Source organism: Sinohyriopsis cumingii, unplaced genomic scaffold, assembly GCF_028554795.1.
Source record: "Sinohyriopsis cumingii isolate HCF-2022 unplaced genomic scaffold, ASM2855479v2 utg000160l, whole genome shotgun sequence".
NCBI lineage: Eukaryota > Metazoa > Mollusca > Bivalvia > Unionida > Unionidae > Sinohyriopsis > Sinohyriopsis cumingii.
The window spans coordinates 1379436-1393433 of NW_028315873.1; the positions used below are offsets into that span (position 1 = coordinate 1379436).

Below are 13998 nucleotides of genomic sequence, written 5' to 3' on the forward strand. Positions count from 1 at the left end.
CACAAGTGTACACTCAAGCTTTTTGTTTCAGTGTGTGTGTTGTACAGAAGGCAGAGAGACAACCGTGTTACGTACGCATTCTCTAAATAGGTGCTTCTAATGTTGTATTTTCAGAGACACTGAGGACAATGCGTAAGAAGAAAACGGTGCAGCGAATCATATCATGCAAACCGTCCCAAAATCACACATAATGAAGACTGTATCATATGATTGGGAACAAAAAAAGAAACATTTCATAGTTTGATTTTCATAATATCTATCACAAAGAATATGCACAGACCTTACATGTTTACGGCACAGCGAGGTTCCTTTAATGACTTTTGTGTTAGAGACAAATATGTATCTTTTATATGTCCTGCTCGTCTCACTTGTTAAGGATATGATTACGTTTTCTTTTGGTTTTACAATATGTTATGTATTTCTACATTTTTGTCATTCCTTGTCGTTGATGTTGTCTAACGTTTTGTACTTTTTATTTATGAATGTTTACTGAAGTGATAACCACCGATGTACCTCTTGTCAGCGACTATTGATTGAGCTACCTCATTGTTGTTCCAATGTCGTATAGACAAACGTTTCATAGTTTAGGCCATGAAACTCCCTTGCTCATTTAGGAGTCAATACAACCTATTACATGAATTTCACCATTTTCATCGGCCGATACTAGAATGTTATGTCCAAAAATACAGTATATCCTGTCACATTTGTCTCATTGTATGAAACCCAAACCAAACTATACATTTGGTTCATTAACTACCTATTCATGAGTTTCACAATCATTTAGCAGCATAATGGTGGATTGTATGGGTCCCTTACGTAATAAAAAGTTAGGCAACCAATGCTTGTCAAACGCAATGTGTTCGTCGACAAGGTCTCCAGAAGCAATTAATTTAGGTAATATTAAGATTAAATATATAGTCCTAGCTTTTATGAAGTTCTTTATCCTGCTGGCCTGCCCAGATCCAATCTGATCTAGATCCTAATTTCATGTTAGTGTTCTTACGATAAGTTGTGTATGAATTAGGTAAACAGGACTGTAAGTCCTTTCATAATACCCATGAAAGCTAGGGACGTTGGGAAGATGTCACCAGACCTTAAAGAATATTATAGTCATATTGCTTTGATACCAGAAACGAATGGTTCCAATGTATTCCATTACTGTTGTTTTCACGTTTGGGAAACAGTACAAGAATCCCTAGGAGTTAGATCACTTGGACTTGTTGTTTGGACACACTGTTTGTTGACCGTCGCGATGTTCTTAAAACATAATCTTATTTTAACAGATGGCTCAGACATTAATTGGTTTGATTATTTGTCTGATTTTTAATAAACAATGTCGAAAACATTATATGTGTCACGAAATAAACGTCAGTGTGCCCAATACAAAATAAATTACGCAAAATAGCACTTGAGAATAAAGCTGAATAATTCAAATTTATGACATTAGGTTGCAACATCAAGTTTTTTCCAAATAGGAAACAGAAAGTAAAATTAAGGCTCGCAGAATTACTACCTTTATAAACATAACTTAACTTAACTTAAAGACCTGATAATGTTTCCTACCTTAAATATTATCAGCATGTTTTTATGTTTTTTAATTTCACGGTGCTTGTTTTTTGTAATCATATGATTATATTTGGTTTTATGTTAAAAATGTTTTCTAATGTTGTAAAGTGCTTAGAGATTTTACATATTAGGACCAAAACAAAGTCCTCCTTATTATTATTATTATTTGTATTAGTATTATCATTATTATTATCATTATTATTATTATTACTAGTATTATTAAACCTTTCGATTTTTATCAGATATCACGAAAATTCTGCTAAGACATTGGTCATGGAGGAAAGAGTTAAAACATAACAGGGCAATATATTAAAAACATTAAAAAGAAGCAAACAGAGTCGGATGTAGATCTTTGCTTCGAAAGACTTAACAAAACGAATAAAAATGAACGGAAGGAGGAGAAACCCAAATTTTAAATAAGAATGCATGAACTATATTGCTTTTGAAAACACGTTAATAAAAAGGTTACAACTCCATAATTCAAGCAAAACAGATCAATATTGAAGTTATTTATATGAAATGACAGTTGTGTCTTACATTGCATACATGTCGTCAATATCTACTATAAGATCTAATTGTTTTGTTTGCAAACAAATAATATTACTGGCTAGGTTTACAGCCATATGTGATTCTTAAATATGAAGAACACATATGCAACTTGTTTCTAAAAATAAGCGGGATATTTGTAGTGTATACGGAAATTGCATGTTGCTAGAAAAATACTAAAATATACGACATTAAAGTAGAGCATAATGACCACAATACAAACTTGATTTTGTGTAGGATGAATATTTATCTGAAAATAATATATAGTCATATGAACTATAGCAGGAGAAGGTTGCACACTAAACATGTACAAGTACATGTGACCTACTATTTGCAGGGACACATTTGCAGGTGTGTCATGATCAAGCGAAGTTACTGGATAGATCAGAGGAGATTGCGGAGATACTGTTTTGGTTACCGAAGATAATGTTTAAGAGATGTTACCGGCTCTTCAACAACACAGCGGGATTCAATTAAAACACGACTGTCTGTGTCCTTCGTAGTTTGCTGGAATCCTATCGCAATTACTCTTGCTATGTATTATACGTGTACTTCTCAGTATCGGAGTTTGTATTGTCTCCAAATCATTCGAAATCATGTTTTTATTATTATAACGTACCTTCAGCGATACACTCCGTGAAGTTCTTGTCACAGGTTATCAGTATGTTTCGTTATGATGGACTTAAAACAAAGCACCGTACATTGGGTGACATATTTCGCTACCCGTCATCAATGTGTCCTTGCGTACAGTGATTTGTCTGTGAAATAGACAGACAACCAAACACAATGCTCACAATCTTACCTTTAAATCCATACCAATAATGCCAAAATCTAACACTTGTAGCACAAGGAAACAGTGGTAGAATAAATGTCCTAACGATAGACTGGTAATACATTTGTGGATATTGAACAGGAAATACTAATTGTGATATGATTCCCAGTGCGGTGTATAGCTCACTAAGCAATTGCATTATAGGTCCAGTACAATTCACCCATGTGGAGGAGATGTAACTTACCAAAATGTGGTTTATCAATAGAATTTGGATTAATGTTCAATATCCTATTTTCCGTTGATGTTAATTTTATAAAATATAAGTGCTTGGTTTTAAATAAGTGTCATGTGTACACATGTTTCTAATCTCCAGCCCACACGTGCGTTTCCAACAATTTTCAAAATTCTCCAATATGAAACACAATTGTCTAGCTAACCTCCAACTGTAACGAATTTAAACCTTATGAATGAAGCCAGCGAACTGGTGTACACTCGCAGAAACTACGGAGCATCAAAAACCTAGATTAGTTTTGTTGGTAGAGCAACATTGCATAGTCCGGATCAAGAGCTAATAAAGCAAGACAGTAGTTTTTACCGTAATGTTATGTTTAAGCTGCTTCTGTACTTTATTTAGAGTTTATTTTGGACATATTTTGATCGTAATATCCATTTCCTTAGTTAAGGAAACCATTAGTGTGGCCCTTCAATTGCTCATAGTGTTCTTTAAGTAATTTTCATTGCATACATATGTTATGACGGTTACATTTGTATAAGATTAAAATATTTAGTTATTGAAAATTAAGTCCCTGTCGTCTGAGGAAATTTGCTTGCATCTCCCGGTTGCATAATGGTTGAACGTTTAGACTTGGCATTGTAATACACTGCTGTTGCTAAGTTTTGTTTGGGTGATCATTGATCAAGTTTTTTTCTTACTGATTGTGCGTGGTCATTGTGTTCCTCGTGTATGCTGAAAATATAACTAGAAGTTATATAGTACGCATTTGTTTAGAACGCATTATTATATACGTTTAATTCATCTCCCTCTTCCTGCTATATAAGTATCATAATCTGGATAATACGGAAATGCATGAAATATAAAAATCTATACTATTAAATTTATCTCCCTTTTCTTTTCGTATCTTATTTCTAAAATCTATAACGAAAGTGTTTGCTTTGATTTAAATTTATCTCCATTTCCCTGCTGTATCTTATTTCCATAAACTGTATAGCACGTGTTTGCTTATAACATCTTAATCTGTACATTTACACTTATCTCTCTATATCTGCTATTTATTATTACTATAAACGGTTATGTACGCGATTGGTTATAGCTTTTTAATATGTACGACTAGATTTATCTCCCATTCCCTGCTGTATTCTGTTCCTTTGAAGTATATATTTAGTGTTTGCTGAGAGCATCCTAATTCTTAAGGTTAATTTTATATCCATTTTCCTGCTGTATTTTGATAAAATAGACTGAATTATACGTGTTTGCTTAGAACATACTTTAATGTTTCTTTAATTGCATCTCTGTTGCCTTTGGTTTGCTTATTGCTATACACTGTAGAGTACGTGCTTTTATATACTTCTGTAATCAATCAGATTCATTTAATCTCACATTTCCTGCTGTATTATATTAATGTAAACTGTATGGCACTTGATTGCATGTAACTTCTTAACGTATACTATCAGATTATTGTAATAAGATAGAGCAAGATAAGGGAGATAAATATAATATTATAAATTAAGATATTTTAAGCAAACACGCACAGTACAGTTTAGATCAAAATATTAGAACATCAACAGGAAGATAAAATGAAACGTATGTATTAGAACATCCGTATATGTCTATTTTATTGTATACCATTGTCCTGCTTCATCTTATTAAAATAAATTATATTCACCTTGTTTGCTTCGAACATCGTACTCGATATTGTTAAAGTTATCTGCCTTTTACTGCATTAGCTTATCATTATAAAGTAAATAGTACAAGCTTTTGTAGATTATCTGCATCATATTACATATATATCCCATTTCCTACTGTATTGTATTACTAAAAATTATATAGTACGTATTTCCGTAGAACATCTTAATAGATATTTAATGTTATCTTGCTTTGGCTGCTGTAATTTATTGCTATAAACTGTATTGTACATGTGTGGATGGAACTTCTTAATATATACAGTACTCGTAAATGTATCTCCCTTTCCCCGCTGCATTGTACTTCTATAAGCTGTACAGTAAATATTCGTTTAAAACACACTAATCAATAATAATATTATTATCTCGCTTTTCCTTTGTATCTTATTGCTATAAATTGCATAGAACGTGTTCATTTAGAACATCACTTTCTATTAAATTAAATGTATATCCCTTCTCCTGCTCTAGTTTAAAAAATAAAATAAAAAGTGTATGTTACGTGTTTGTTTAAAATATCTTGATATATACGGTTCAATTTAGCACCCTTTTCCATTTCTGTCGGATTATTATAAACTGTATATTACCTGTTTGCTATGAACATCTAAATATATAAGACTAATTATATCTCCCTTTCCCTGCTATAGTGGATAGTATGTGCTTGCTTAGAACATCTTGAACTATAATACGAAATGTATTTTCCTATTCATTCTGTATTGTATTACTACAAATTGTAGTGTACTTGCTTCATTATAATATATCAAACTATAATAATAAATTTGTCTCGATTTTCTTGCTGTACCTTATTAGTATAACTTAAATATTACCTCCCTTATCCTAGTATATTTTATTTCTATAAAATGTATAGTGTTTGATTAGAACTTATGAATCTATCAGTTTAAAATTAACTCCCATATCCTAATGTATCCTATTACCATAACATGTATAAACATCTTAATATATAATATTACATTTATCTCCCTTTTCGTACTGTATCTTATTCGTATAAACTCTATAGCAGGTGTTTGCAGAGAACATCTTAATTTTAAAGTTTAACGGTATCTCTCTCTATCTTATTAATATAAACTGTTTTGTAGTTGTTGTAACATGATAACCGGGTTGGATATCGGACTTACAACATAGCTATTTTGATTTTCATACAATTCTAATGTTTATAACGAAAGACTTGAATGATCAATCAAGTACGATTAATATCTGGGTGAATATGATCCACATATTTGATAAGTAAACATAAAACGCACGGACTTAATAAAGAAAATACAAATAAGTGACATTGCACAGTACAGCTACAAGAGGTGCATGATTCACAGCGATATCACTACGTAACGATTGATGTGTTGTACTCAAATAGTAAACCAAATGCTATATTTTACTCATATAGTAAAATGTATTCAGTCAAATAGTGAATTAGTGTATACAAATGGGACAGATATGCAAATTATCTTAACAGTCCCAAAACACACACCGGGTTTTAGAAAGCCCCAAAATTGTCCCACAGCTAAAAATTGACATACATGGTGTTACACACTCCGTCACCAACACACCCGGGTACCAGACACAGTGGCCAATCAAGCCGTCAGTATTACTGATAGTCAATCAAGTAGTCAGCGCCCACCAATCTCGGCCAGCAACTCGCGATCACCTGCTCCTCGACCAGCAAAATCTTCCTCACCTCCACGGCTGCTATGGTCCAGCTTCACAGCTGCTACTGTCAATTAATAGGCTTACAGCAGATACCAAAACGACTCCGATCACTCCAACATTTGGCATCGCTCCGGTCACTCGGGTCACTCTGGTCAACTGAAAATACATATATCACTATGTAATATGCATGACACGAGCATATACGATAAAACGTTATGACCTTTTATACGGTAAGTTATACAGATTACATTATGTTCACAATAATTACAGAACAAAAGACAGGTTCTGGAGTAAACCTAACCCTACCCGACAAAAAGCCTACGGTACTAAACATTTCTTCACAAAATGCAGCTTTATATTGCTAATATAAATCCCTTGCTAAATTGCAAGCAAGAATGTACAGTCGCTAACCCTCCCGTCCTAAAATATAACCGATGTATAGGTCGGTTAAAGGTTAAAAAAAATTGAAGACTTGAAACCACTTTCGCCTCTTGTTTAGATCAGCAATATCTCATTAATCATTGTCATAAACATCATATTTTATTTCACGTTCGTAACGAAAGCTTGCCAAGACAAACATACTTTTCTCTTTTTCAAAATATCTTCCATCACTTGCACTTCCTTGAAAAAAATCGTGTCAGCATAGATCGCTGAAACCTTCTTATTTTGAAAATAATGCTTTGATTTTAAATGTACAGTTTATCATATATATAGCCACACACGCCATTTGAACTTAAAAATATTTATAATTATATTAATAATAATCATAATGATAAACATCAATTTCGAATTATGAAATGGATTTTTTAAATATATTTACTAGGTATTTTGTATTTAATCTTAGGGTCAAATGATTTCAAATGTTATGCCTATGTTTTTAATTATATATCACAGAGTCTTTATGAAACAGTAAAAAAATAGACTTGCATTAGGGTATGATAGTAAATGTCACGTATGTTTCAGATAATTTGAGAATCGTTGACAAATTAATATTTTATTGATTCGGGGTTTCCTTATAATATGAAACCTCATTTTGATGAGAAACGGTTGATACTGCAAAACTAAATTTAATTTCCACTGTTTTAGATGTGTGTTATGGGGTGTGTATAATTTGAGTCTAAGAAAAATCAGTCATGGTGATAAACCAGTTACTGAAAATAAGGATTCTTACATTACGACCCAACCTAATGGCTTTCAGCGATTTATTTAGTTTTACTTTGTCACTGAATACCCTGTACCACCCGCTAGATTCGTTCATCTGAATATTGATGTGTACTCTAATATTTAGTTACTTTGTTGGCTAAGCCTGCTGACTATATAAACAATATAATTAATGTTTCTAGAACAGAATAATAAACAACTTGCTTGACTTTCCTCGCCAATATACCCTGATTTTTTTAAATGAAACTTCTAATGGAACTGCCTCATCCCAAAGTAAATAAAGTCGATGCAGTATTCTTACATTTGATAATATTTTAATATACAAATATAGAGGAATATATACAGGAAAGTTAATATTTGTTACATTCTGAATAGCGCAAAATAATACAGTCTAGGGAAGTGACTGTTTGTTGATGTGATGTCATGCATGTAGAAGCTAGAAATGTTGCATACAGATTACATATATTTAACAATGTATCAATCTTCTGCTTGTTTTTAATCTCTGTTGTCATACTTTGATTTAGCATGAGTGATGTTTATTACGATCGTCTGATCCTAATGTGTTTACAGGTAACAGAGGTAAGACAAGAGAGAAAATTGATATGTTCATTTCAATCTCTGATTTATAGGTAACGCGTAATTTTGAATGACAATTTAGTTTATATAATAATGAATTATGTTATTTTGAGTTATGGCGTTGAAAAGAGCAGCTCTGGTTTAATATAGTTATACTACATTGATAATACAGTCCCTTAATCACAACATATATATAGTTAATAGTTTGGCGTGAAGGATAATTCAATGCATGTATTATGGAAATATATCACAACATATATATAGCTCATAGTTTGGTGTGAAGTATAATTCAATGCATGTATTATGGAAATATATAAAAACATATATATATAGTTAATAGTTTGGCGTGAAGTATAAGTTAATGCATGTATTATGGAAATATATCCCAACATATATATAGCTAATAGTTTGGTGTGAAGTATAATTTAATGCATTTATTATGGAATATATATCACAACATATCTATAGTTAATAGTTTGGCATGAAGTATAATTTAATGCATGTATCATGGAAATATATAACAACATTATATAGTTAATAGTTTGGCGTGAAGTATAATTTAATTCATGTATTATGGAAATATGTCACAAGATATATATTGCTAATAGTTTAGCTGTGAAGTATAATTTAATGCATGTATTATGGAAATATATCACAACATATATATAGTTAATAGTTTGGCGTGAAGTATAATTGAATGCATGTATTATGGAAATATATCACAACATTATGTAGTTAATAGTCTGGCGTGAAGTATAATTTAATGCATGTATTATGGAAATATATCACAAGATATATATTGTTAATAGTTTGGCTTTGAAGTATAATTTAATGAAGTTTAATGTGTTGCATGTATTATGGAAATATATCACAACATATCTATATAATATATAGTCAATAGTTTGGCGTGAAGTATAATTTAATGCATATATAATGGAAATATATCAAAACACATATACAGTTAATAGTTTGGCTTGAAGTTTAATTTAATGCATGTATTATGGAAATATATCACAACATTATGCAGTTAATAGTCTGGCGTGAAGTATAATTTAATGCATGTATTATGGAAATATATCACAAGATATATATTGTTAATAGTTTGGCTTTGAAGTATAATTTAATGCATGTATTATGGCAATATATCACAACATATATATAGTTAATAGTTTGCGTGAAGTATAATTTAAAGCATGTATTATGGAAATATATCACAACATATCTATATAATCAATTGTTTGGCGTGAAGTATAATTTAATGCATGTATAATGGAAATATATCAAAACATATATACAGTTAATAGTTTGGCGTGAAGTTTAATGTGTTGCATGTATTATGGATATATATCATAACATATATATATATATAGTTAATAGTTTGGCGTGAAGTATACTTTAATGCATGTATTATGGAGAAAGTAGCGTAAAAGCTTATGCACTTAATGAGGACTATCTCCTTTAAAATTATACAAATTTTACACAAAATCTAACTGAATGGGAAACAAAGTGTATATAAATTAATAGTATTGGTTTAGCACATTCATGCTGGACACACATACACACACAATATATATATATATATATATATATATATATATAATTTCCTTTAATGTGTTTGTAAGAGGTTTACTAGGTTTCTAGATGTAGATTATACGAAACAATGATAACACAAATGAAATGTACACACCTATTACTTTACACACTCATATTATAAGTAGTTACAACCAAATATTGTACAGTGAAACAAGCAAATATAAAAAAGCTTTCTTTTTGTATAAACATCGTGAATTATTATGTTTTAGTAAGCGTGCCTAAGTGTTTTGTATGAACATAATACGAAAGCAGCAGGACAACGTAACATCATGGTCTATTTTCAATAAATATAGATTTCAGTACAAGAGCAATATATGTGAGACGTTTATCATTTTCTGAGACACTGTTCAAGGGTGATACTTCTGTGTCTTATTTAAGTGATCGCAAGATATTTAATTTTTTTTTCTTTCGTCATGTTTCTCTTTGTGTGGGTCACAGCCTTAGTTTTAGCATTTGGCGTAATATAAAAGCATCACAACTAACATGGCCAGCTATATTAAATCTAGAATTGCATGGTTTGTCCACCATTTTTTGCGAGACACTGTTCGCCGGGAGGGTGTTCCTGGTGCTGTTTATTTATTTACAAGTAGGGGAAACGTCCTCACCAGGCAGTCTCCCAAACAGCGTTGTTTCATATGGCGCCGCCTTTGTGACAGCCTGCTCCACTTTGGCTTGTGCCTCGTAGTGATTAGGCGTTTCCTCATCTGCACTTTGACTTAGTCAATGAAGTCAACTTCCAGACAAATGGATTCAAGATGAGCTAAACGATCGTGTGATCAGGGCCAGGGCGTTCCTCTTTATATCAGTGGATCACATTTTTGTTCATCTCCCAGGTTGTGTCGTGCCCTTGACATACCACATGAAGACAATTAACGTTTCTTCCATACCGGATCGGTCGCAGCTCGGGTCAATAGTGACCGCGCCTTCCACTGCACACCATGACGGAGGTGACAAGTATGTTACTGGTGTATCCACTACCAAGATCCGTGATAGAGACAACATTATCATTGGTACATGAAACGTTATAACACTGAAGGCTGTCAGAAAGTTGAAATAACTTAGACATTAATTGGAGAGGAACAACTGGAACATTATTGATCTCGGCGAAGTTCGCTGAGAAAACGTCACAATCAGATTGATTACATTTTGGAGATAAAACAATTCTGCAGTTGACTGTTTCTCGCCTTAACACGACACTTTCCATGAGCAAATATTGGAAGTGACCTTGACGTATTAATGACAACATTTCGCCTCCACCTGAATACGGTCAACATTCTTAACCAACAAACAATCCGATTTTTACTTGAACGACTGAAAGATCCAAAATTCGTTGTAGCCTTCCAAGCTAAGTTAGGATGTAAATTTGCAACGATGATGACTCTTGGCAGCCAAGATACCGACTGAGAGTCCTTAGCAACCACATTCAACATAGTTGTGACTGGCACAGCTAGCAAGATCATGGGCAAATATCGTCGAAGAAAGAAAGATTGGGACACATCATATGTCTTTGAACTATGCGACAAAAGAAAATGATTGAACTAAAAGGAAACAGAGATCAGTAAAGAGCTATAAAGTACAGAGAGATAAACAACATGATCAGGACAAGCATCAACATGGCAAGGGAATCCGGCATATATAGGCAATGCTGCAGAATTGAAATCTGAGTAGACGTGAAGACAAAATGGCATATCAACTATTAAAATATCTCACAACCCATTAATAAGGGTAAACTACCAACATCCAATACAAGTCGGAAAAAATGGCCCACATATAGAACTTGATTCGATGGACATAATACTGTTCAGAACTGTGCAATCATAAGACCAAAGGAGATCCCGCAGTAGTAAATTGCCCTCAGACAGAATTAATTGATGTCAACCCCATTCTTCGTGAAAAATTTTAAGTTGCATTTAGGTCACTAAAGAAGGAATGTCAACCGGCATTGAAAACATACTAGCAGAACTAGTTTGAAGCATGAGGAAATGAGATAGTCACATTCCAAACAGCAATCTGCAACAATATTTGGCTGACAGGAGAATGGTCCAAGACAAGGACTCAATCCTTATTCATAGTGCTCACCAAAACAAAGAACCCTACAGCTTTGCCAAAATTACAGAATCATCCGTTTGATCAATCGCATACTGAAAATAATTCCCAACACACAAAAGCTTTAAGCAGAGAAGATTATTGCTGAAGAGCAGGAACGTTTCTGAACAAGAAGGAACACCAAAGAACAATCTTCAATATCAGACTCGTTTGCAAAAAAATATCTTCATCTTCAAGGAATCTATATCAATGTCAATTTATTTTGAACATTCCCGTTAACACAGGTAAAAAACTCAATGCTGGCTTTCCTGTGTAGGCAGACTTTATTAAAAAAAGATGAAAGAAATCGTCACACTTAAAGAATCCAAAGGAAGCAAACTTGACTTCCATTTTGTCTGCCGACTTCAGGATACAAAATCGGCACTCTAAAAAGATGTCAAAGTCAACATTTTTCGCGGCTGGATTGCATTGTAATAAAATAATCTATCTACTTGATATCCTGCCTCTAAGTTTAAAAATTGAGTTTATTGTTTCATGCCGTTGTGTTTATCACCCAGGCTTCTATATGTTTGCCAAATGCATTCATAATTGATGGTTGAAGGGCAAATGATATCCACAATAATAATTTGCTTTAATAATACTTTTGTAACCCATGCTAGCAAAACGATTAACATGTGCACTCGCATGGAATGTATTTTAAAATAATGATTCTTTATTTTTTTATTTTCGAGATACCGACTTCTAGTTAACCTTGATACAATACGATCTGGGTCAGGGTGCAATACATAACTTATCATGCGTAAATGGCACGTGCCTTCAAGCAATCGGGTGATAATTTCCTATCAATTGCGATTTTGTTATTTGACATAAGCGATTCGCACTCCAGGATGAATACGAAAGCTGGCATCCACTACAGTTACGGATTTCTTGGATATATATTCTTTTAAAATAATTTGCGCATGATGAAAAAAGAAGGAATATATGAAAACAATGCAAGGTTATTTCTTTCAGTTTACTTTCATTGAGGACAATGTATTTTGTACAGTGAGTATGTTTGCTTGTGTGTGTGTGGGGGGGGGACGGGAACAAATTAAACGCAAAAGTATTTCCTTTCTAATTTGTACGGAATAATGGAGCAAATAGTATTGACGATATTGACCAGTAATGACAAGCTTTGAATTTACGAGCGCAAGCACTGACACAACTTGAAAAATAAAAACAAACAATACAATTGACTGGTAAGAGCTTCATATTGCAGCAATTAAATACTGACAAAATGCTCAACACTATTCTCTCTCTATCTCTCATGTGTAATTTAGTATGTATTGTGTGCAGCTGTGTCAAAACGTGAAGCCTAAAATTAAGTATATTTGTTAAAATATCTAATCTACACTACCATTGGAAAAATGTATACGTATTATGTAGAATGTTATCTGTCACGGATTTTTATTTTATAAATGATTATTGATAATTTGACCGGAAGACTTGTGATTGTCGTTGTGTAGATGCATATATTTGTTAGCAAAACAATGTATATAAATATTATAATTAGAACAAGCACGATATGCCAGTTGTTGTCTTCTCTCATAAATATTTATATTACGAACTATGATCATTTTCTTTCTACGAATATCAAAAAGTTGATTTAAATTTAGTTTTTTCTCCCTAAAACCTCTCTTACATAGCATCTACCTTTGTGTTGAAGAAGAAGAACGTACAAACAATTGTTAAGTTTAGCCGAATTGTATTTCGAGTTGGGCCGAATAGTCTTTAGGCCATATTCACTATAATCCGGCATAAATAATACAATTTTTCCATCCCTCCCCTGTTCGATCCCAAATAATATATACAATTTTTGCGGCAAAGATGTTTTTTCGAGAAAAAAAAGAACGATTTTTCCCATCATCAATCTTTTGGTTACATCCGTACACAATTGTGCACCATATTTGCTGCTCAAAAGCTCGATCGTACGCTATATCACACAGACATTCACGTGGGCAAATTAAGCTTTTGAATTGCTAGGTTTAATAGAAGGGATAAATGTACGTCATATCCGGTTTTGTTACACGGAAACTACTGATTGTTTACGGAGATTGACGAATATATATATTTTTTTCATTTTGTAAAGCAAAGTCTTAAGTCTAATTAATCATTTG

The 13998-nt window shown here is 32.7% G+C and overlaps 1 protein-coding gene across 1 annotated transcript in view; it reads right to left on the reverse strand.

Annotated features, from left to right (window-relative positions):
• Window positions 1-6426: 6426 nt before the first annotated feature.
• Window positions 6427-13998, reverse strand: part of LOC149774627 (transmembrane protease serine 9-like) — a 131150-nt gene continuing 123578 nt past the window's right edge. The window contains exon 10 of the mRNA XM_089944955.1: window positions 6427-6530. Coding sequence (XP_089801081.1) covers window positions 6427-6530 — 104 coding nt within the window. The remainder of the gene's footprint in view (window positions 6531-13998) is intronic.